The sequence below is a fragment of the Aspergillus saccharolyticus genome (genome assembly GCF_003184585.1).
Source record: "Aspergillus saccharolyticus JOP 1030-1 unplaced genomic scaffold BP01scaffold_38, whole genome shotgun sequence".
NCBI lineage: Eukaryota > Fungi > Ascomycota > Eurotiomycetes > Eurotiales > Aspergillaceae > Aspergillus > Aspergillus saccharolyticus.
Window position 1 is genome coordinate 85,757 of NW_020290648.1, and position 23,752 is coordinate 109,508.

The 23,752-nt window shown below is 49.8% G+C and overlaps 5 protein-coding genes across 5 annotated transcripts; 1 reads left to right on the forward strand and 4 right to left on the reverse strand.

The window, feature by feature from the left end:
• Positions 1-741, reverse strand: BP01DRAFT_394485 (uncharacterized protein; the record flags this gene model as incomplete). The annotated part of the gene is made up of 1 exon (XM_025578327.1): positions 1-741. Exon 1 carries the CDS (start codon positions 655-657, stop codon positions 1-3), a length of 657 nt encoding a protein of 218 aa, XP_025428076.1. The 5' UTR covers positions 658-741.
• An 803-nt stretch (positions 742-1,544) lies between these two features.
• BP01DRAFT_376482 (sulfate transporter family protein) lies at positions 1,545-5,039 on the reverse strand (the record flags this gene model as incomplete). Its single annotated transcript, XM_025576955.1, has 6 exons — positions 1,545-1,569; positions 1,623-2,803; positions 2,849-3,082; positions 3,135-3,334; positions 3,383-4,711; positions 4,805-5,039. 6 exons carry the CDS (start codon positions 5,037-5,039, stop codon positions 1,545-1,547), a joined length of 3,204 nt encoding a protein of 1,067 aa, XP_025428077.1.
• Positions 5,040-5,783: 744 nt separating this feature from the next.
• BP01DRAFT_359711 (DNA replication protein PSF1) lies at positions 5,784-7,025 on the reverse strand. Its single transcript, XM_025575749.1, has 3 exons — positions 6,777-7,025; positions 6,168-6,715; positions 5,784-6,078 (listed from the first exon to the last, which is right to left on the reverse strand). The coding sequence occupies exons 1-3, from the start codon at positions 6,801-6,803 to the stop codon at positions 5,985-5,987; spliced, it is 669 nt and encodes a 222-aa protein (XP_025428078.1). The 5' UTR covers positions 6,804-7,025; the 3' UTR covers positions 5,784-5,984.
• A 224-nt stretch (positions 7,026-7,249) lies between these two features.
• Positions 7,250-9,559, reverse strand: BP01DRAFT_418202 (HMG-box domain-containing protein). The gene is made up of 3 exons (XM_025579310.1): positions 8,977-9,559; positions 8,849-8,920; positions 7,250-8,795 (listed from the first exon to the last, which is right to left on the reverse strand). The coding sequence occupies exons 1-3, from the start codon at positions 9,175-9,177 to the stop codon at positions 7,584-7,586; spliced, it is 1,485 nt and encodes a 494-aa protein (XP_025428079.1). The 5' UTR covers positions 9,178-9,559; the 3' UTR covers positions 7,250-7,583.
• Positions 9,560-10,496: 937 nt separating this feature from the next.
• On the forward strand, positions 10,497-11,057 carry BP01DRAFT_359713 (uncharacterized protein; the record flags this gene model as incomplete). The annotated part of the gene is made up of 1 exon (XM_025575750.1): positions 10,497-11,057. A coding segment is annotated over one exon (395 nt), but the record flags the coding sequence as incomplete, so codon positions are not given.
• Between the last annotated feature and the right edge of the window lie 12,695 nt (positions 11,058-23,752).

A 23,752-nucleotide genomic window follows, 5' to 3' on the forward strand; every position in this document is an offset into this window, starting at 1 on the left:
TCAATCATTGACCAACCTTCTAATCCGCGTAGTGATAGTAGTGGCTTCCTCGACCTCCTCCTCTGAATTAGAATATTGCGCCACCCCCAAGGATACCACCAAATCTCTCACCCGCGCCCCAACGCCCCTCAGAGTTTCCATCGCCATAGCTCGCTGGGTCGGCGAAGTAAGAAGATACCCCATCCGCACTGGCGCAATCCCCGCGAGCTGGAACTCCCAGGTGTAGAACTGCAAACTCTGCATGACGGGGACGACCACCGCTCCGATGATTGGGATGGCCCCGTTGCTGTTGTCCCTCGGGAAGAGTATCGGCAGGCGATACCGCGCAGCGACAAAGTCGCGCAACATGCGGTCGTGGTGGTCCGGGTACGCGAACGGCCGGTTCAGTCGGCCCTTGATGAGGGTGAAGACCACCGTGTCTTCAAACTCGAAGCCAGAGGTGTCTTGCGGCCCGTGGTATGTCCGGGGCAGGGGCGTGCTGACCGAGAGACGGTCGTAGGATTCGCCCAGCGAGGACAAGGTATGTTCCTGGGTCACGGTGAAGCCTTCTTCGGCGGGGAACAGGTCAACAAGGCACTCATACCAGAAAGGCCCGCAGTGCCAGTCGGCCGGGTCGGCTACAGTAATCTCGTCGTCGGGGTCGTAAGAGGCGCTCATTCTGGATACGGGGCTTACCTTTCTTTGGAAGGAAAAGACCGTTTGGGTTGGTTCGAAGGGAAGGTCCTTTTGGCGATAGTGCAGGTTTGGGGAGATTCAAAGGTGTTTGGCGTTCTGCTTGGGTTTGCAGGTGTTTCGAAGGATGTGTGTAGGGCTTCCGGTCAATGCCATAGCATTCACTGTAAGTGGTATCTTCAATGGAGCTCTTGATGGATTATATATCTTCTAGCATAAAGAGCATTGAGGTTGGAAGATGGGACATTTCGGATTAAAGATTGTGATTTCAAGTTGGTTTTTCTGGGGTTGTTGCTGAAGGTTTTCGCTCGAAATCATTTGCAAAGGATATCAAGGCGGAGAGTTCCTCCATTTTTCCGTTTGATCTAGTCGATATTATGGGCTGCCAGCAGATAGAGGGCAGTAGTCTCCGGTGATTGAGTCCACTGTGCATACGGCGAGTATTCCAGAAACCATGACAATGATTAATGCTGTACAGGAGCTGAAGGTAACCAAGTATTGTCACCGGAGTCTCCATGGGGAGTGAGTATCCTTGTAAGATTGCATCTCTCTGGTTGAAGTCTACGAATAGGGTCGGCGGCGTCTACATTTTCTAAATCATGCTGCACTGTCTGCGGTCCAATCCTTCAGAACCCATCTGGTCAGTCACGCAGCTAGCAGTCATTAAGTCCAGAGCATTACGGGCTTCATGACTGGCCAATCCACATTAAACAATATCCAGCATCAGCCGACATACATACATGCACCCGCTTCAAAGGTCATTATACAGTGAATGAAAATGAGAACCACCAACATGCTATGCAAGACCAGTATACCACCACAATCCACTATCGAAAATAAGTCATATCCATGACTCACTGAGAAGGAAGCCATCAAGCCGCGGTTGTCAGGACGTAACTAGAAGATGTCAGTTAAGAAGCACAGACTAGTGCACGGGATGTGAGACTCACGAAGTAATACTATCCATCCGCTCTGTAGTCAACTTCAGACTGACCGTCAGAAGCTCCCTTGCGATCTCCGGCTCGTGCTCACGCAACTCCTGCCACTTCTCCATGCTCAAACACCAGCTCACACAGTCTTGTTCGGCCTTGACGGTTGCTGTCCGGCGTGTCTCACTGAAAAAAGGAAGCTCGCCGCATGGCCTTCCTGCCACAATGATCTCAAAATATCGTCCCTGTGGAAGTTCGTACTCGGCACGAAGCATGCCAGACTCCAGAAGATAGAAGCCCATTGGAACGTCACCTTCATGGAATAGAACATTCCCTGCGGCATAGCTTTCTCGCACGAAGTAGGCACATACGGGAAACCAAAAGTCTTCGTTTCTAGAAGTGATCCCCTGGAAAGTCTGGAGAAGAAGCGGAAGTGGCTGGCGCATAGAGGACCATGCTGCTGGTGCGACCACTGCAACTTCATCTTCGCGAAGGGTGGTCCTCGCGGCTTGCTGCAGGTATCGTTGGCGAGGAGAACTGACCATCATATCACCCAGCTGCGACGGAGCTTGCGAGGTGGGAACCTCTAAGAATGTTGTTGGCGTTCCGTGTTGTCTTCTCAATAAAGCCTCTCTGTGACTGTAAAAGACCTTGAGGTAGTCGTTCTCGCAGAATTCGAGCGCCGAGTTCAGGTCCTCGAAAATCTCCACACCCGTCATGGCCTCGAATAAGCCCACGTTCTGGAGACTTCGGCCCACCTCTCCTTCCACGTCGAGACCAGATATGGTCATCTGAACGTTCCGCTTGCTAAGGATGCGGTTAATGCGGGTGAATGCCTCGGCCGCGGAGAAGTCGATGCCATACACCCGCGAAAAGTCGAGAATCAGGAACCGGATGGGCCGTCGATTAAATGCCTCTTCCTCAATCAATCCTCTCATCGTGTTCTCGACACTCACAATGGTACCGAAGAAAAGATAACCACCGAGCTTGATGATTAGGGTCTGCTGGCCGGCTTCCTTCAGGAATCGCTGCTGGATGGGAGGACGCCTCACTGTAGACCCAGTGATCCTGCCGGAGAACGTAGCTCGGATAGCAGATTTACGAGAAGTCTGCACTACAAAACTCAGACAGGCGAGAATAATACCAACCAGTATGCCGACCACAAAATCCCAGGCACCCATGGTTGCAACAATAATGACAACCTACAATATTAGTCACTGCCATTGATGACTAGGAATCGAACTTACCGTGACATATTCATGTCGATGCAATTTGCCCCATGTGTCGACCAGGGCCTCCTGCATCAGCTCAATTCCTAGAAGGAAAATGAGCGCACCGACGACCATGACTGGAATGAAACCGACAATCGCGGGGCCAACAACAAGGATTCCCGCAGTTGCTGCTGCAAGCATGATACCTGCCAGACGAGAGTTGCCGCCACTATCGATAAACAGCAGACTGTTAGTATATACAAGGTAGTTCTATTGTAGAAGTCAGCATATGCCTTTTCGAACAAGTGACGTTGGGTAGTACCTGTATGCTGCCCGAGAACCCGGAGAGAGCGTTGGTAACACCATGAGCAATAAGCTCACGATCCACATTGAGGTTATCCTCGCCCGTTGAAATGCCCAATGCAGGCACATTGATAGGTACATGCAGCACGCCGAAGAAAGTGAGCGCGAACATCGCCGGGATTGTGTCGACAAAGGCAGCCCAGTCAACGGCGGAGAAGTCTGTGAATGATTAGTATCTAACTGCTGTAGTAAAGTCTCTCAACTCACCATAAAGTGTGTAGAAATGATACCATGGGTTTGATGATGATGGTGCATCGAAGACCCACCCTTTGTTGCGTAAAGTAGTCATGGAAACCCCAGCGCTGAGAACGACAATGTAAAAGATGACAGCCACGCAAATGAAATAGCCCCCAAGCAGGAAATTAGAGTGTAGAAATCGCTTCAAAACAAGCAAGCCAACTGCGAGGAACAAGGGTATTGTCCACAGGAACACCGTGTCCAGTTGCCCCAATTTTTCTATAGTCGCCAAGGTGAACTCGAAGGATCCAGGTAGGCGGGCTGATACCTCGAGACCGGTCAATAACAGGAAGAACCCGACACCGCCAATGCATCCGATTAGAATGTGTCTTGGGAAGAAGCCAATCAAGGCTCCAAGCTTGCAAGTCCCCATGAGGAAAAACACCAGTCCGGTCAGGACCGAGCTGACAGAAAACGCCAGAATAGTTGTAGCCAAGACAGACTTCGGGTTATTTTCACCAACTCGGGCCAGAATCGTAAAAGCCATCTGGTGGAAGAAAGGCACGACCTCAATCATTTCACTCCCAATACCGCCACGGAAGATGGAGCCTCCACAAGAGAAGACGAGCTGAGCAATTATCGTGCTGACGTAAAACATAGAGATACCGTCCGCTCCAAGGTCAGAAAATATTGGCTCACCCAATGGGAAGAGGATCATGCCGTAAGATAAAGCATCCAGTATGTTGAGCAACAGACCGAGGAAGACCGAAGGCAATAGACTGAGGGGACGAATGACCCCTTCTCTCCAGACAGCCTGCTTGTCCCACGACTTCGGGTTTGCTACGACCCGAAAACACGTAGTGACACTTGAAAAGGCACTGGTAAAAGCGCTCGGTCCCTTCGTTCTCGCATGTCCCTGATTCTCAATATCACCTGCAGCGCCGTAGCCTTGATACGGCTTTGTATGGGACGGCTTTGATAACAATGAGGTGTGCTCTGTGCTAACAGTTTCTCCGGCAGCGGCGTTGGGGAGGTTGTCCTGGGAGACGGTACTGTCACTTGCCCGCTCCCACTCCTCGGAGTTGTACCGCTCAGTCTGACTTGATTCTGGAATGTCAGGATGTCGGATCAGTTGTGTCAGCACCGAGGAACCAGTAGTCGGAATGGATGAAGGGCCGGCCTCAAGGTGAGTCCTTGAAGCTGCTGCTGCGATCGGAGTCGAAGCCGAAGAAAGTGACGATCCGCGAGGGTGGAAGACGTCAAGCGACGGAGGAAGTGTGTTCGATTCCTGCGACAGAGCGAAAGATGCCAATTCAGCAGTCTGTTCTCGCATACCATGGGACGAATAATGCGCCGGATCTGGGCCCGGACAGTCAGCATTGAATTATTGTATTGTGACGACACTGCGGAATCATGTCTTGGAAAGGAGAACCGATTACATGAGCGGCGTACCTGCAGAGTTATGAAATGATCGATGAAAGAACGACCTGCTTGGAGCCCGATAGCTGGTGCCACCCGACACGGTTGGGTCTAACACCGAGGACCGTGGAGGACTCCCATTGTGAGCATGCTCAACTGGAATCTCCATCCCGGCCGGCTCTATAACGTCATTGAGGGCTGAATGGTGCGAGGACATCCGCGAGCCACGGAGGTCGCTACCGCTGTTGCACGATCGCAGGACTCCCATGGCGGATGGTGTGGCAGATGGTAAGACTACCACAAGTCCCAGCCGTCAGAGTCACGGCGCAGATCGCAAGGACCGAGTAAGTACTGGTTCAAGCCCGTGGGCTTCCAGGCGCGTGAACGAGATCTCAGAACACTGGCCGAGAGATGAGAAATGATAACGGATGACGCAAGAATTCGAATCAACAACCATAGACATTGCTCCACGATTGTGGAAGAATTGAGGGGAAGAAGAAGAGACTGACGAGTATGATATGGAAGGCGTCCAGAAGAGGGCTTGGAGGAATCAGAGCAGCAATCCGATCCAGCCCAGGCATGACTGGGCGTTGTTATCAGCTTGGTGGGCGAAAGTGACTAAAAAGTCTTATCACGGGCGGACTATCACTGATCCACTTCTCGGACATGGGGACGCAATGGACGGGGACCTGGATAGCAGGAGCAGCTGCTGGATGGCCACAGAGCATTGACCGTCCTAGCAGACTAGATTGGTCGTGCAGGATTAGAAGAGCGCCGTTTTAACAAGTGCGACAATAGCTGCAGTAATGGTGTGGAAGACAAGAGCTTCAATCCTCGGCGAAGCTGCATGGCCGCATCCAGGCCGATGATAGGGCCGACGCTATTAGGTAATCGGTCGTTGCAACGGCCATGCGATCGTGCCGAAGACGGATTGCTTTGATTCTCCCAACGTAACATACGATCCAGACACTGGCTAGACCCTCTCGACGACTCAGTTTCCATGTGTCAAAACTTCATCTCGGTTGCTACGCTATTTCATTTGATTTCATCTTAGCGCGGGGTGACCCCCATGCCCACCATTACCGCTCTGTTGTCAATCGCTCCAAACAAACTAAATGGGTATCATCATGTAACACAAAAAAGAGCAGCAGCAGTAGCAGCAGCATCGGTGGATAATCGACATCAGAATTGCCGACCACGGAGACACAGCAATTTATCCCAACCGTTCCAGAAATCCCTGTGCGATCAACCGTTCCACATCCCCTTGTCGTACGTAGAGCTGACTGTTCTTGGTCAAATTGATCACTCTGCGCGTTATCAGCACCCGACCGTTCATGAATATAAGAGAGAAAGAAAGAGAATGGAAGATAAGGGAGCTATATATGCCTGTACATACCCATATTCCGTCTGGATCTCGCCTGCGTCCTTCAATACCCGCACATCGATGAACAAATCCTTAGGTGGCTCCAAGCTCCCTGTAAGATCGATGTCTGTCCATTGCCCCTTGTACGCGGCTAGCAGATCACTGTATTGTCGAAAGTACTCCTCTTCCTCCGGGCTCAGCGAGCTGTGACTCAACCCCGACCCCGCACCCTGACTTTGTGCCGCCGCCGTAGCGGCAGCTCCTGTATTGACATCCTCCGCCACGGGCAGTTGCTGCTCCAGCACATCCACACCCGTCCAACAGAGCTCTTCCAATTTTTCCGTGCGCACCCGATGATAGGCGAGAAGACATCGCTTGTTGCGACGCGTGCAGAGATGGTCGACAAGGAGGGCGCAGGCAATGGCGGGTTCCTGGGACGGATTGAAGCTGCCCTCGAAAGGAGTCAGGAGGCGTGCGACATCGCGGTCCAGGTCGCGGACTTCGCGGGCAACGGCGCGGACGAGTTCGGTCTGGTAGGGTGGCAGATGGGTTAAAGCTTGGGTGCGTTTGGCGTGTTGAACCTGTAGAGAATCTGTATTAGGCCACATTGTACATAGTGTCAAACAAACGAGAAAGACGAACTAGTTTATTGCCCAATTCACCGTACATATTCGACATGACTGGCAGCAAGGGTAGCGGTCGAACGTAGACAATCAGTCGTACTGATGCAGACGTATACTCCTACGCGGATTGGTATTAGGAGGTACGAGTTGAAGAACAAGGGGCGGTTGAGAGGAAAAAGCAGATCTCCGAAAGAGGCCCCCATATGTCAGAATCACTGAGATAGACCCTGATTGAGCTCGAAATAAGCTTTGCGATGAATATGCAGACGGACGGAGACGTGAGTCTTAACGCAGGATTGATTGCCTCTCGCCGCGTTGCTTTGACCCGCCGATCGGATATCCCCACGTGACAGGGCGCGTATCTGCCACGCTTCACCAGAGCAGCCAAACCAACGAATCACTACAATTAGTTATCTATATGACAGCAAGAGATGATTGAGAATCTTGACCTATCTGCACAATGCTGAAAAGATTCTATGAATCCGAATCTCACACTATTCTATTACTTTGGAAAAAACCAGTGCACCAATATTGTCACAAGGTATCAGAACATGTCGACCAAATGAGACGGCCACCCAGAACTTAAGCCAACCTGAAAACGCCAGTCAAATGTGACTCAGAAGTCCACCTAGGGCCATCTACCCAGTAAGAATAAGCACATCGAAAGAGTCACATGGAGTAGTCTCGAATCCACATGTATGCCAGCGCCCCAAAACTCCAAACAATGCCTCGTTCAAAACAGATATCCACCCCCCAGAAACAGAGGAAGACAACACCTCACGCTTGGGAAATTGTGACAGCGGCAACGGTGGCTCTGATGACAATTTCAGTACAGGCTCCAGTTGATGTCACCAGCAGAGCCCTCCAGCTTGCCATCATTGGCTGAGTCCCAAGTGTCACGGCATTCGAGATGCTGCAAATCCGACTGGTAAGTCGAACCCGCAGCAAAGGCGACTGAGCTTGGCGGCATTGAGGATGTCATGGGGACATAACCGTTGACTGTCGGCGTCTCATGCCATACTGGCTGATGAACGCCGTACATTTGATTAGAACTGGGAAGTTCAGACGGGAGTGTTAATAGTTGAGGGTCTAGCTGACCGCTTCCCGGGGTGGAAGCCAAGCTGGCAGGCTGGAGGAGATCCTGGTGAGATGCTCCTGGCAATCCTGCCAAGGAAGTAGACGTGTTGTAAGAGACATCCTGGAAACTCGGCCTCTTGAACCGAAAGTCGTCCTGGACAGACATATAACCTGATTGTGGTGCGTGCATTATATATGAGGATGAATCAGAAGAAGGCATATAACCTGAGATAGATCCACGAGGTGGGTGCCATCCGGTGTAATAGGGTACTGTAGGCAGGCCGTGATCCGGAAACTCAAAAGGACTGGAATCACGGCTGTCCCAACCACTGCTGTCCAACTCTGACGAGCTCAACCCATGGCCTTGGGGCAGGGCTGGGCTTGAGTCAAACGTATTTGTCAGGGTTTCATCATCATCCACTCCTGCTCGCTTCTTCTTATCCTTAGCTGGGGAGAACTTGTACCCGGGATGTGCTTTGAGGTGATTGTTCTTCTCGACAGTCGCCAAATGCTCGTATAAACCACGAACCGCTGGAGGTTCTAATTTCCAGCTGTCACCAGCAGCCTCCGACACAACCTGGTGGTTGTTCTGCGAGAACCATTCTTTCGCTCGCTCTGCATATGCAGACCGGTAGAGCATGAAGGAGTTCATCGGCCGGGCGATCTTGCCGGCTTTCTTTGCGACTTCCTGGCGACGGATCTCCGCGGATCGATGTACCCAGCTTTCCATATCCTTGATTGGAATGTGTGTCAAGTGCTTGGTCAACTCGCTCAGCGGCTTGTCGACATGAGGCCTCGACTCTCGGTCCTTGACCTTTTGACCCTTGCGTCGCATCCTAGGAGGTCTGGCAACTCTTGCCCTCCGGGCCTGCCTTTGGCTTGGAGGCGATGGCCACTGCGGTGCCGAATTCAAGCCTCCGGGGATATGGCAGTCGTCTGCTGTGGGTGGTGGCGTGTCAATCTGGAGGCAATTAGCGATCAACGTAGGTGTTATGAGGGGAAGGGAATACCTACCGTATGTTGCAAGGATAGGTTTCGTGGATATTCACCGGGTAGGAAATGCGGAGGGGGTGGGGAGATGTAATCCTGGTTCTTCATCAATACCTGCTTAGTGCATACAGGTTGAATGGTTGTGGACCTACATATGAGGTTGATTCGTAATTCAACTCGTCCGACGAAGGATTTCCAGTGAGTTCCGCAGCTGTTGTGCAAGGTTCAAGCTGGTTGTAGTGTGAGGTGAGGATGCCATAGGAGTCTTGATTAGTATCGGCCACCTTATTCTGATCTGTCGATTCGGGCGGCGAAGGTGGCTGACCACGGATGACTCTGGTAGCGCTAGCCATGATTTTGGGGTCTCAATGTGTGGGGAAGAATGATGTTTTAACTCAGATGGGTAAAAGCCTGGCACAAAGTCCTCCAGGAACCCACGCAGGATACTTGATCGATAGATAAGGTTTGCAGGGGAAACTGAATAGTATGGAATGAGACCTTCTTGTCAGACCCCAGAAAAGGGTGTGTTTATGCTGGTTTGGCGGAATGGGTCGCGAGGGGCAGCAGTGGTGAACTGTGCCTAATAAGCGGAGAGAAATTGCAGTGAGGTGCAAGGGACACCGGTACGTCTTCGTTTACAGGGCGGAGGTATTCTGCATCTGAGAGCAAGTCCCGGACACATTCGCATTTGATGAAGATAGTCAAGTGCCTTGATACCAGGAGAATGTATTGGAAACAGGAGATGAAGGAAGAACGAGGATGAGGAGGATGAGGAGGATGAGGAGGATGAGGAGGAGGAGGAGGAGGAGGAGGAGGAGGAGGAGAAGAGTAGAGATCAATTAAACAAAGCAAGTGGCCTGGTGCTGAATGAATAGTGACGGGGCAAGGAGGGCGGAGATAAATAGATGAATGCAGTGTCTCAAAGGACAACAATCGACTCTCGTGCGAAATGATCTGAAAGAAAAATAGAATCAAGGTGGTTTCTTTACAAGCATGCAGAAAGAAAAAGAGATGGAAGGCGGGTGAAACTTCGATTATTGCTGATGATCTGAGTTCGCAACCAAATGATTGTTGATGCACCACAAGAGATAGGTAATGGTTCACAGAAAAGTCTTGTATAGCGATGGTCGGTGTAGATTGATCTGATACAAGAGTAGAGTAGAGATCCGAGACAATCGGTATGAGGCAGAGGAATGGGGGAGGAAGGTTGTGAAGAAGTGGATATCAAGTGTTTTAAAGCGAGGTAGATGTCGCAGGTAGAAGTTCTAGATGGGAAAGACAACCCATGGGATCCCCAGCGGCTGAAACCCTGAGAGATGGCTGCTAGACTGCTTGGTTGCTGGCGGCGAGAATGAGCAAACCCATGTTGGCACGGGGGTTGCTTCTGGGTCTTTGTTCCAGTCTGCTGGGACTGCGAGAGACATGGATGCCATTTCTTTGGAATTACTTCCCCTTCCTGTACTTTGTCCCATGTATTTTTTCTTTTTTTATTTTATTTTAATTCGATTGCACAGTTCTTGGTGTGCAGTCTGCTCACTCAATTACAATAATTCTGGCTTAGTCGCAATGATTTCTTTACTTTTTTTTTTCTTTTTTTTGGTTCCTTTTCCATTTCATTATTCCAATGTCAGATTTAATTCTGATTGATTAGCATGCTTGATATTCCCTTTCTTGATGTTATTTTTACGCCCATGCATCATCTTTGTATTCACCATTGCTTTTGACCCTCTCCTTTCGACAGGCAAGGACACAGAATTGTTAACTCTCTTTGAGGGAAGGGAGGAGGGAAATGCGAGGAAGCCAGGTGTGATAATTATCTTGGGATGGAAACCCAGGTTGTTCCCATCTTCTTCACACCTTCGGTTCAGTCTTCTCTCGTGTTGCTTCTTCAAGACATCTCTTTGTGCCAAAACTAGGTCCCCTCTTGATCTGGATGGAGGGGAAGGCGACCTGAGGGGAAGGGAGGGGTTGAGAATTCTGAACCCGAGGGACAAGGAGGTTACTAAATGCGGCCCTGCATCTGACAGGAACGGTTGGGGATTTGCTATTGTTGCTTGTTACTGGTAGGCGATGGCTGTCTAAGACAGCAGTCGAATCAAGTAGCGAGAGCAAGTTGGCCTTGGTAAGTATTCATGTATGATTACAGTACGACAGAAGGTAGAGAGTCTGTCATGAGAGTGGAACTCCATTGCCGTACTTATTAAGTGGGCTGTAGCGAATAAGAATGATAATCAAGTTGATGGGAAGGGTTTTTGGGGGAAGTCGGGATCAAGTCCACAGAAATAAAATTAAAACTGGAGACCGCAATGACGATGGTGACAGTCTAACGTTCGGGCAGTAGTAGGCCACTCGGCCCACCCATCGCCGGTTAGTACGATCGACTTAATATCTCTAGTACCTCCTTAGTAAGGTACAGTATGAGCTTCTGTCCTTGGGGCCCGGCCCCAGAGAAAGCGACATGCCGGAACTATGGGATGGCACCTATGTATGTAATGGCAGTGGTCGTTGCTACCGGCCTAATCGGGTAAAAGGTCCAGTTAGGCCTAGCCAGCTCGGTGTGGATAATGGATCACTCTTCAGAACACTGAAGAATTAATGTTATAATGTCTTCGTAGTTAGTTATGCCTCTGCATAAATCAGCAAGAAAGAAAGAATCGATATGAGGCATCAATAATCCGGTCGAGCTAGAAGAAACCTATAGCTGCGCCTCGTAACATACTAGTTGCGACCATGGAGATTAGCGGCGGAAACAGGAAGTCAAATTACCCGGCCTAAAACTGATAGACACACTACAAAGGTGCGCGTTGTACTCCGTGCAGTACGTTCACAGTCTTCCTACGGAGTCAAATGTTCGGAATTTTTTTTGGCATTCGCCCTCTCTTTCTCGTCCGCTCTCTTTCTCTGTCTATCTCGATTTTGTGAATATCTTGATGATCAGCCTACGTTAAATCACCCTACAAAAATACCATGGAAGCGGGCTCGGATTGTCCGATGTGGAGCTGGTCAGAAAACCTACTACGTAGGTAACTACCCCAGACACTGGCCGTCCCTCAGCGTCATCGTACCAAGTGGATATGACTAACCCCACCGATACTAGACCCCGATGATAGAAGGCAGCACCCATGGATCCCCTGATCCCCGGCTACCCGACTACTTTCAGCTCAACTCTCGGTTTGCGCACGCATATCACCAACAGCTCCTACTGCAGATTCCACCCCTAAAGAATCTAATGCCTCGCGTCCTCTGGAAAAGCTATACGTATAGACATGAGAATACCTACGTGTTTCCGGTGGAGGGCGCTCAACACGAATCAGCGATTACATGATCGTTCAATTATGACCTCCAAATGATGGTATCAGCTAGTCGATCATTCGTTTCTTTTGGCTCACTTCGGCCGTACCGGGAGATCAGCCAAGCACTTACATAGCCCGTGGTGTAAGGCTCGGACACCATCAACTATGGTGAACTTTGAATTGGGCCGTACACGGTGCTGCTGGAATCAGACCTGGACGCCCGTTGAAAACTCACGACCTGTCTGCCACCCGATAAATCTGTCAGCCGGTCAAGTGATAGGGACGAGACCAGTGGGAAAGCTGGGGTGTATGTTGGGTTCGGGTGCGAACATGGAGAGTGCCAAACCCAAACAGAAGGAAAATTACCCCCGTCTTCAGACGGAAAGGCTGGGTATATGATACCAACGCAATGAGGGTGTCACCCTACCCCTTTTATGAACCATGTACTCCGTATGGAGCACGCCTGGCATTTCATGGGCACGTCGTCTACTCAGAAAATCAGACTAATTACAGGGATGCAATTTCTGGGTTCAGCTCACAGGGTTTCATGATGGGCACATGTTAGCAGCCACACACATAGTGCATGCACACAAAAATACACACACATCACACACACACACAGACAATGTCTCTCACCTTCAATCTCAATACTTGTTCGATACCACCTGTTTCCTCAAAATGTCATCCAGAAATGCCACATTCATGGCCCATGGATACGGCCTTACGCCACGAGATACCAATTGGCGGAGCTATCGGAGGCGCTGAATTAGCCGGCAACTGACCATTGGTTTCAGCTGATCACAGGTGACTTGGAGCGCACTAGCGTCACGTACAGCAGCCGGACGTAAAGTACTAGTACTGAAAGGGTCTAATACACCTCGGCCGGGCAATGGTATCCGTGTTGAGGCTGCATTCGGTCTCGGCTGCCCCCTCCCCCGTACTGGTCACCGTACCAGCTCAACGTACTACTCGACACTCCGTACTCCCTATAGAGTTCCCATTAAGCCTTCAAACTCGCCTGCTCGCAATCACTACCTTTTTTACCTCTGGTGCGGCTTCGTGTCATAGCCTAGGCCTAATCGATTAAACGGTAGTAGGAATAAGCAGTGGTACGCATTCATGATGTCGTGCAATCAGCTTGTTCACTACCTAAATGTATTCGTAGCTGTATACCAGGGAATTCATAGACTAAGCAGCAGGGAAGCCTGGACTGTAGCTACTCCATGAGAAACATCAATTGCGGAAACTGACTTGATGGTGAGGTACTAGGTAGTAAGTTACGGAGTACTACGGAGACTCCGTACTGAGTAGGTAAAGAGCTGCCTACAGAACATTGGTCTGCCGATGATTTTCTGACAGGACGATTGAGTCCGCAGGCTGCATGAATTATGCTTTGCCCAACGGTGGCCTCTGAGCCAGCTCATGTATTGCCTTCTCTTGGCCCGAACCTTTCCTACCAGTCGGATACTGTTCGATCACGTGTCGCTGCTTCTATAGCCCATCTCGCAGGACTTTGGGTTTTCCGCATAGAAACAATCAACATCCGTGGCAGGCCTGTTATGTGTCTCCTTCCACACACTGCTCTGAAGTAACTTTGAATTATCTAGCCTGTTTGATCGTTTTGGTTTGCTGTATAGTACCAACACCACGGTCCAAAACAGCAACCGAACTGGAGATCATTGTACTCATGCTGCACAGGCTGGGCGCGCAGGTGGCTGCCACTAAGTCAACAGTACCAGGCATGTCTTCGATTGTAGACAAAATCAAGCCTAGTATCCTGAATTTAGATTGGTCGCAATGAAAGGAACCCACAAATTGCCGGTCCAAACTTGGCAATCCCCGCATCCAACCTCGATGTCACTCTCCTTGTCCTTGTCATGTCATGGCCGGAGATATTCTACGGTACTGGATCTCACCAAAGGAGATATGACTATCGCCAATCTTTTAGCATGATCGACGACTAGTCCATACCGCGGGCTGGAAGTAGGTTTGATGGCTTACCGCGATGCCTCAATGAAATGCGCAGGAACCCAGACTTTCCCCAGGGACCAGATTTGCTCTGACGAGTTTCTTTGTCCGTAGCCCGTCTTCGGATAGCGTGATCATGCTCGGGCGCAGGAACATGGGTAGATACGGGGTCTTAATCGACGAGAGTTTCTTCATTTCTTGTTTCCATAAACACAAGGAAGACTTGAGCAGCAACAACAACCTCCCGCAACTGCGCCCAATGTTATGATCCTCGGTCAATTGGGTCACTAAGTCGCATACATTACCTCTTTGTGAGTACAGTACACGCGCGTGGCAATGATGCAGAGATCCATCCAAGACACTTCGCACAAGACAACACCACCGATAATCGTATTGCGCAAGTTGAATAGACGAAGGTAGGTTTCAGCCAGCCGCTACAACCTCATTCCCGGTCGCCTTTATCTTCCGTTCCAAATTAGTCACAATCAACTGCAGCGCTGAGCCTCCGTGTTACCTCCAGAAACATAAAGTTGAGAGGGATTGGTATAGGGATCTCTTGGCTCAGGGTGAAGACCAACCCAAAACACCACTGTTCCAAACTCTTGTACGTGTTCGATGGGCTTCTGGAAGGCCACAAAGTTGACGCTACTCGGCACGCTTTGCCAAGTGCGGCAGCAAACACCGCCAGCATTGAAGGTTGCTGTTGCCCCCGCCATTTCACACCCCACCTCTATCACCATCGCCATCCTATTACCTGAGGTAACTGAGATGTTTCGAGAGTATGACACATCGATACATGCTTTGAGGGCTTGGCAACATCTTGGATGCGGCTGGATGAGTAGCCCAGCCCGTCTTCTCGAGTGCCCTGGGTATGGCCGATGATAATAACATCGTGGATGGAAAGTAGTACGACGGTACTGCACACGACACCTTCGAGAAACCAGGTGTGCATCGACTAGTAAGGTAGAAAATGGCATGTATTAGTACGTAATGAAAGAGTCTTTCTAGATTCGGCAGTTGCCTACCAAGAATAGTGACTGCCAGTTCTGTGTACGAGGTACTTGGTTTCACATCATGGATCGCTTCTACCCTCACTTCTTGTATCAAGGCCTTCTTCGCCTTTATCTGTTTCAGAATCTTCTATTTAAATTCTTCTTTATTCTTGGTCTAGCGCCATTTCATCTTCTTGTTGATGTATAGTTCAGGAAACAGAGCTTAACAGTGTTCACTTGTTCTGTAAAGCAAGAATGGGACAGCAAGACCCTCCTGACCACTGCCGAGTTTGCGAATATCTCCGAGACGTCTTGCGATGCATGACTCATGCAAGGACTGAAGATCGCCCAAGAGACCGTCGAACTTTCTTTGAGTCACGAGACGGGCTGGAGTCCTCCATACTAGGGCGGAATATGGAGTAGCTATACGTTCATGATTAACGGGCTGGATTTCTGGCGAAGCGTGCCGATTTGGCGGCGGCTTGGCTTGCTTAGGGCGCTATCGAGGCACCAGGACGGGATGGGATGTCTTTCCCTCACCGACATCGTCGGGCTTGTCGGATATACATCCTTACCGCCATGTTGTGAATACAACATGTGGTCTAGCCGACTAGGATCCAAAACGTGGCTTAAGACATGGGGATTGTCGGTCAATCATGACACCAGCCGTTGAATCACCTTGCATCGCAACCGCATATTGTAGCGCTTATTTCGGGTGGGCTGCGTGGAAAATCGGTTGGTTGACCAATCTCCCTCATATCATTCATCTATCTCTTGGAGTCAAGATACTGATTGCTACCCAAAGTATGAGCAAAGGGACGTTGATCGAATATCGGCCAATAGCGGGATGCTTTAGGCATGCAAGCGACTCTTTACAGCTCTTGTCGTGTTCCGTTGGAGATATGGCCGGCAGCGAAGCAGCATGAAGGTTGAGGTCACTGTTGGTGGCACAAACAGATGGAGGATTCGACTGAATCCGGCGTGTGATGACAGGCTGGATGTCGCGGTGGATGGAGGTCGGGACGTCGGAGGAAGGGTCTTTCCCCCCCACTCTGGATTTCCCGGTAACTCCACTCAGTACAGTCCAACAGTTTGTTTCCACCACATCCAACCAACATGGTGGAGTACAGGCTCCAAGAATCATGGAGGGACATCAAGATGACTTGGTACTACAGGTACAAGGATTCCGACCATATAACCCAACAAGTAACGCTACATAGTAGCTTCTATCCGAGAGGGTTTCGAAGCTGCGACAGGCTTGGGTGTTGCAAATATTGGCGTGGGTCGAATCGGTGTTGCTGCTGTAACGGCCGGCGAAATTAAAGTTACCGAGCTAGAGTGGACTGACTAAGCCCCGCCAAGCCATTCATTGAATCTTGACCTATGAAGATCGGCAGCAACAGGAGCAACAGTACGGAGTACGGAGTAGCACTCCACATTTTCTTTTTCCCATCTTATCAGTCTGGACTCCCCGAAGAGTTTCTATCCACTTGGTGACTGCTACAAGCCAGGAATGGTTTATGGATTCTTCCCTGGCCAGACATCGTAATGGGGATGATCCGATGCCAGAATATCTTGCGCTGGTGCGGATTTCCGGCTCCATGCTAATTGTGGGTAGGGAAGCCTAAACCTCAACGTCAACCGCGATGGAAATGAATTAGCCTTGATTCTTGACTCATTGGGTAGGACTCCACTTGATTACCATAATTTTAGCTCCGGCCGGCGAAGAGAGAGGTGGAACGAACCGGGCGGCGAACCCCTGGGCTAAAGTGCTAAAGTGGATGTCACAAACCGATCGATCGGAAAAGCCATTAGCCCGCGCCTCGCCATCTGAAGGTTTTACCTTAGCTACTACCAAGATTTGGGCTTCGACTACCAAGCCCGAGGCATGTTCCAAACGTATCGACTCTACAACAGCATGATTTGTCATTGATCCTTTTAGTCTCTGAGCGGCTGTGACCGCGCTGGAGATAATCAAACATCTTGAAATTACTCGAAATAGTTGGGCTCATCGTTGTAATTTCCGATTTCTAGTCATGGTTGCACTGCTCATCCCATTCATTTAGGCGGGCCTAGTCTATCAATGGAGTCGATTCTTACATGCCCGCCACAATTTCCCAAAAGGACGCCAGCTGGTGGAGCTCAGGTACGAAGTACGCGTCTCTGGAGTACATATGACACGATCTACATGGTATTGTACCAAAGTGGAGGTGGAGAGGACATTTGCACTTGCCGACTACAGTGCCAGTGATGATAGTTCGCTTCCAATTCCGATCCCAGAGAGAAAGGCACCTATTTCTGGGAGGCCGACTTAGGCCACACAGCAGTCATCATGTTCCTTGCCCTAGTGTCGCTAGGCACATTAGATCCTGCTTGAGACATACAATACTGACATCAAGACTTGCTAGATTACGGAGTTGATTAGTATTGTCACGAGTCATGGGTCAACGACTATCTTTGCAACGGTGACAGGGGAGTTAGCCAATACTACAGGAGCATCCACAGGGAGCCTCAGGCATAGCGCTCCGCGCACCTCCCTTTCCCTGGTAAATCGCTGGGCTCTATAAGTGGCACACTGAAGCAGTACTGTCCTACTTCTAATCTCGCTTTCGTGTCTTGATCCGGGGCGCGTCTAGAAGCACAAGTCCTTCGATACGACATTCTACCAAAGTCATGGCATCAGCGTCGCACAGATAGAGCCCGAGGTACGCAGGGCTTGCCGAACCGAGAAACCAAGACGTTCTGAGTCTTTCATTCGTCAATGGTGAGCGCGAGTCAAAGGATCCGCCTAACCTCGTGTGCCGCGCACAAGTTGGGGGAACTGCCGCATCGAGTACACTCAGTCCTTGGCATGTCTCCAACAGGACAGCCTTCTTGGCATGCAAGGTATCTATCCAATGGAATCGCCTTCGTATAGCGCTCAGGACACCTGGCGAGGCATGAGCTGCCTACCGGAATTTCCGTTTGTTATAGACTTACGCCCGTCAGGCTTTCCGAACCATTGTGGGTGGGAAAGGGGATAGTAGTCATGATCATCACTAAAGTTCTGAGTATGATGCACACTAAAGTGACGGACGCATGCTACTTCAGTCTATGACTGATGGTGGAAGCCTCCCCTTGTTCTTGTTTCCAAGTGCTGTGGTCACTTAAGGAACAAGAGAGGCGCAGTCATTCCCGCGTCCCACCGTTCAGCAACAGTACCTCGCTGGAAGCAGCAGTAGTCTAGCCCCATTCCGATGGGCGGAGTGAAGTCATGATGGCCTCTACACACCCTACTCACAGTACAGAGAGTATCAATCAATTGACATTTCGCATTTATCTTAGTGAGAACAAATGCACATAGCTCTGAGCCCTTTACAGCTGACTCTGCGGCTCATGGTCTGCCCAGGCCGAGACATTCTCAGGTAGAAGAAAAGACAGAGACAGCAGTGTGCTCACAGATCGCTTCTTCGCTTTACTAGGCATCCAAGGTGGCGTAATTAATCACTCTATAAATCTTAATCACGTTCTGTCTGTTCTGCTGGCTCTGTGTTTCCTTCTGCGGATCCGTATCAAAGCTTGACAGATACTCCTAACAGGCTACCATAGTCCTGACTATGGGGTACTGCTCTGCTTCTCCCCTTCCATTTCCTGTCTACCTTCTCTGTGTCTGAGTGTATCTCTCTGGAATTTCTACCGTACATTGTACGGGATACCTTATCCAGGCAAATGGTGATCAGATCGCTTTCACCTTTCCAGATAAACTCTCCTTCAAACTTTCCCTTGCAGATCTCTCTAGACTTCCCATGTCTGCCTCCAAATATTATCACAGCTTGTTAATATGCCTAATCTCGTAACACCGTCTCCGTCTCCCCTTGGAGAACGACGGCCATGAGGTTATTCAGGAGGAATCGAACCGGTCACCGTCAATATGGCTACTGGATCTCCGCGGAGTTGTACCGGTCTCTGGCACGAGATAATGGGTTATCTCTCTATCTAGAGCATCGTACCCATTTATCTAGATTAGGACCTAGGATTCCACTCCCCCACCCCGTTTGAAAAGAGCCAGCTTAGTAGCCAAATTGATGTAGCAGTAACTGAGCAAACCAAATGTGGTTTATCGCTTGAGCGGAATAGGCTGCAAGTGGGAAACCAGAAACGGACTGTTCGTCGAAACTCACTTTTCTGATTTCTCCAACCAGGTTGAGGGGGGAAGAGGGGAAGGCTGAGGAACCCCCACAGACAGGAAAGCAGCCGCTTGAGTTTGGTGCAAGTGGGTTGTGTGTGAGGTAGTGCGCGTAATGTTCTGTCGGCATTTCGGCAGTCTCTGCCGTACCGGACTTTTGTAAGTCCTTGGGTTTCGGACGAGCGTTATTTACTCTTTAGTCATGGTACTGGCTGTAGTTATGGTATTGAGTTGCGTACAGGACATGACAGTCAGGACTCAGTGATGATGTAGGTTTTGTGGAGAATACGAGACTTTGTGGTGTGTGTGTTCGTATTGTTCTGATTCTTGCGGAGTTTAAGTTACGTAGTCCTCCATACTGTACGCAGTGATTTGTGAAGTGTACGGAATACGTTGCAGTGGAATGCATAGAATGATGATGGGAGGTACGGAGTAGTGGAGGTGCTGTACAGTCGATGGGTGTAGCAAGGCTGTGGGGTTGTGATTCACAAGGTAGGTAGGTAGCTATAACCACGGAGTACTCTCACCTACCTAAGGTGGTAGTAGATGCTTATAATTACTGTATTCAGTCTAACTCTGGAGAGAACCGACAAATAAGCAGAGATGAAAGCATAGAACACAGACTAAGTGAACGGGCCAGGCGCTACTGACTCAATCTTGAAAATGAAATCCACCTGCCATCGGGTAACGGGACCCGTGTCCGACCTCACCGATCGCAGGAAACGTAGAGCCCGAGAGGGCGAGCGATGGAAGTGCGTCCCACTCCTGTTGAACCCCGCTGACCCACACCCACTTGCGCCGCTCCTCAACCTCTTTTCGACTATTTACCTACTTGAGACACTTGTGTTCGTCTGGTCGCATTCCCGCCGGCGAGCGACGTAATAGGGCTGCGCTGGGTGCTGCGGCCACCTATCGGGGTCTACCGGTAATCTACTTGAACCAGGTCCAATCTATGCATAGAGATTCTCGGGAAGTGCATTCCTGCCTATCATTCTTACCTGTCCGTAGCAGTGATGTGCGGGAAGGGTCGGAGGGAGAAGGAAAAACAAAAAAAAAAAAAAAAGAAACCAATCTTGAACCTCAGACCATTTCAATTAATATGATGGTCAGATGCAGCACTGGTTGAATTCTAGCGTGGGGTATACTGCAAGTGCTATTACTACGACACGCTTACAAGTCAACTCAATTTATAATAGAAACAGCCGAGCGACAGGAATGTGACGGGTGGGGACATCGTTATGATTCTCATACTATCGACTGCGCCGGGTTGGGCTTTCGATTAACCCTAAGCTTCTTTTATTTTTTTTTGCCGCCAATGCCCACGCCAAACGACCTTCAGGCTTGCCGTTATAGACTACTCCGGACATATGAACGTCTCAAATAAATTGCGAGCCCGTTCACCTGTCGGTCCATTCCGAAGGGGCCGGGTCGAGACCTTTGCAGTCGTGTGAGGGGGATCCATATCAATCATTTTAGCTTTAGGACTGGGAGAGAGAGACAGCCTGAAAAAGCAAGGTAGGTTTTACGAGGTAATCTGCTCCCCTTTTGCACAGCAGCCGAGCTTCCGAATATGACGGGAGGTCATTGCCATCGTTTAAAGAACCATGCTCTGCTGTCCAGCTAGAGATAAGAGAAGTGACTTAAGAGCTTGGTTTGAGCTAATGAAGTCAAGCTACAGGGTAGCTAGCTACCTTGGTAGGGGGCTCTACTCTTGGAGCTGCTAAGCAGCCCAGAGCCTGCATCGTATAAGCAAATCCCGAAGTCAATCACCAAGCTAGCTGGTAGGTACTAGTTAACTGACTAGCTCTGACTTTCATTCCCACAGTTCATCCCCTTCCTTCCCTTCCCATTGTTCCTACTAGCGAGCGGAATTTTAATGACACGAAAACAATATCCTTGTATACAGTACCCCTAAAGCTAGTCGGTAGATCTGTCAGTATAGGTATGTAGGTGAAAGTTAACCCTAGGATTCAGTTATCCCTCGCTGCCATGAGAACTGCCCTCCCTCCTCCTCCTCCTCCTCCTCCTCTCCCATTCTTCCCTCACTCTAACATTCTCCTACTGTACCGTCTGCATATGATGGTACCAGAATCCCTCAACAAGACACCTACCCCAGATATTGAATTCCGAATGCAGAAATCAGAAACGAGACTCCAGGTCCGACAAAAAAGCAAAATGATGCAATGACTGATACCAGATGCGCCGAGAAGAATGCCTGGTACCCAAGCCGGATTTTGCCGCCAATCAGAAGCTGCCGGCTGAGTTAGGCAGTACGTTTCCGAGGGTCGATGCATCACATCATGGCTATCAACTCAGCTACTACCTTACTGACCTTAGCTATGCCTTAGTTTTGAGGACATGAGTAACATGTCCGATCAATAAGCCATTCGCTGCGGACTATCACTTGAATGCAAGTGTGCATCAGCAGGCAGAGAAAAGGTACTGTGCAGTGTGTCGATCTATCTACATATTCAACGACAGGACAATTGTGGATAGACTCATTCCTTGAGGGGGGCAGACTTTGATGCATTCGTACAGGTTTGTTGTGAGCTGTACGGGTGTATAGTACAGTGTCTGATGAGGTCAGAAAAGACATAGCTCATCTGCATTAGTATTTAGTCCACAGTGACGATGCTGACCCTTTTCGACTAGTAGGAAGTAGGTACAGTCCCTGCACATGGTTTATATTATTATCCTTGCTGATCGCCCATTGCCCACCCACCTCACCCCACACATCAAGATCAACATCAATGCATAGACGCTACTATCAGATAGGAAGGTAGTAAGTATGTGCTCAGTATGTGTGTTCCTGTTTATCTAAGCGAAGGATTGCTGTAACTAACTTAAGTACACGAAACCACACGATCTACCCCTCTTATTCCCTTACCGATCGACAAAGTGATGAATGGGATTGTTCGCAACTCTGTCGGATCGGCTGCCGGAAGAGAAAGCGTCCCCATCCCCTCCTTCTCCTTCTATTCTCCCCACCGATTTGAGGTAAGCATCCGAGGTATTGAACTTGCGTCAATCTCATCTGCTCCTTCCTACCAGCTTAACACTGATCCATTTAGGTGCTATTCTAGGTATTGTACTGTACATTCAGGCACCCCTCCTTATCCTGCATTCATCTCAGCATATGCACGCCGAGCCACGCATAACCCTCAAACCCAAAGAGCAGCACAAGACAAGAAAAGACAAGACAAACAACAACGAAATAAGACGAAAGAATGAAAGCAGTCAAGGAAATCCCAGCAGGGCATCGCGAAAGGAAACAGACAGGCAACTATCCTATTGTCTCCCCCTTTCCACAACATTTCTGCAGCGATCCTGCAGAGTTCTGCAACCTCCAAACAATGAGTTTGTTCTGTCGTTTGTCTTGTTTCCAGTCCCTCCCAGCCCCACTGGCCTCATCATTCTGATTGATTTTACTGATTCCCTTATTCGTTTGTCATCCTGCAGCTGGAGATTCTGGACCCTGGAGCAGAAGACCCGAGGAAATTGACTGATTTGTTTGCTTCTTGGGAGACTAGGTCGTCAAACATTCACATGATTACGGGATTGTTCTACGGCAATGCAGTTGATTCGTCGTCGACTTTATTGCGTCCTCCTATCCTTTCTCGTTCGATTGGCTACGAGTTACCATGTCGACGGCAGGGTGGTTTGACTTGGCTGGATTGGCTGGGTGATCGGATGGTCAGGATAACTGAAAGATGTTAGGTGAGAGGCCATATCAACCCAATTAGACAAGTCGGTTAGGTCAGCCAAGACAGAAACGCGGACGCGCATGGCTGGACAGTCTAGTCTAGTCTCATCGACCAACAAAATGGCAGCAGGGAGGGGTGCAGAAGACAAGTGAGCCAGATGGTTACAAACGAAACAGGGCAGGATGATGATGACCAAGTCAAGGCAAGGAAATAAGCCCTGGCATCCATCGTGCCTGTCATAATTTACCCACTCTAATCATCCTTCCAGCCAGTCAGTATCACTCACTTCCTACCGTTCGTCTCCGTTACATCACCCTCCATCTCCAGGGAAGCTAATCTGGCTGCTACGCTACCGAAGCCTCCACCACCTGCTGCATCGACATGCATAACACTTGATTTGAGTCTCTGCGGGACCGACATCACCAGTGCATGACACTGCTCCCATTCCTATTGACCGTCGAATGTGTCTAGCCTGCCTGCCTGCCTGCCTGCCTTGATAAGGTTGATCACTAACAAGTCAAGCGACCAGTTATTCAACTTGTAGCTAAGTGGCCTAGGAAGTCTTTAGTAGCCGTGCTATTGCAGGATAGGAGCTCGATAGGCCTCATTTCTGGTAAGCGTAGACTCCAGATAACTCCGCGCCCCGTTCTCCGTCGGCTGTACAAGGTGCTGTGCATCGCACGAAATTTGACCTCGACACGAGTCGATTCAAGAACCAAGACAGTGGGTAAGTTCTGGTATGCAGGGGGCAGGTAGTGCAGCCCTGCGCAGGTCGTCAACGGGGCATCCAAAGAACCAATGTTGAC

Coding starts and splice junctions, on each gene's coding strand:
- BP01DRAFT_359711 (XM_025575749.1), bottom strand. CDS start 6,803: ATGTACGGTGAATTGGGCAATAAACTA. Junction 6,716..6,776: donor GTGAATTGGGCAATAAACTA/GTTCGTCTTTCT, acceptor GATTCTCTACAG/GTTCAACACGCCAAACGCAC. Junction 6,079..6,167: donor GAGATCCAGACGGAATATGG/GTATGTACAGGC, acceptor GATAACGCGCAG/AGTGATCAATTTGACCAAGA.
- BP01DRAFT_418202 (XM_025579310.1), bottom strand. CDS start 9,177: ATGGCTAGCGCTACCAGAGTCATCCGTGGTCAGCCACCTTCGCCGCCC. Junction 8,921..8,976: donor ATTACGAATCAACCTCATAT/GTAGGTCCACAA, acceptor ATGAAGAACCAG/GATTACATCTCCCCACCCCC. Junction 8,796..8,848: donor ACCTATCCTTGCAACATACG/GTAGGTATTCCC, acceptor AATTGCCTCCAG/ATTGACACGCCACCACCCAC.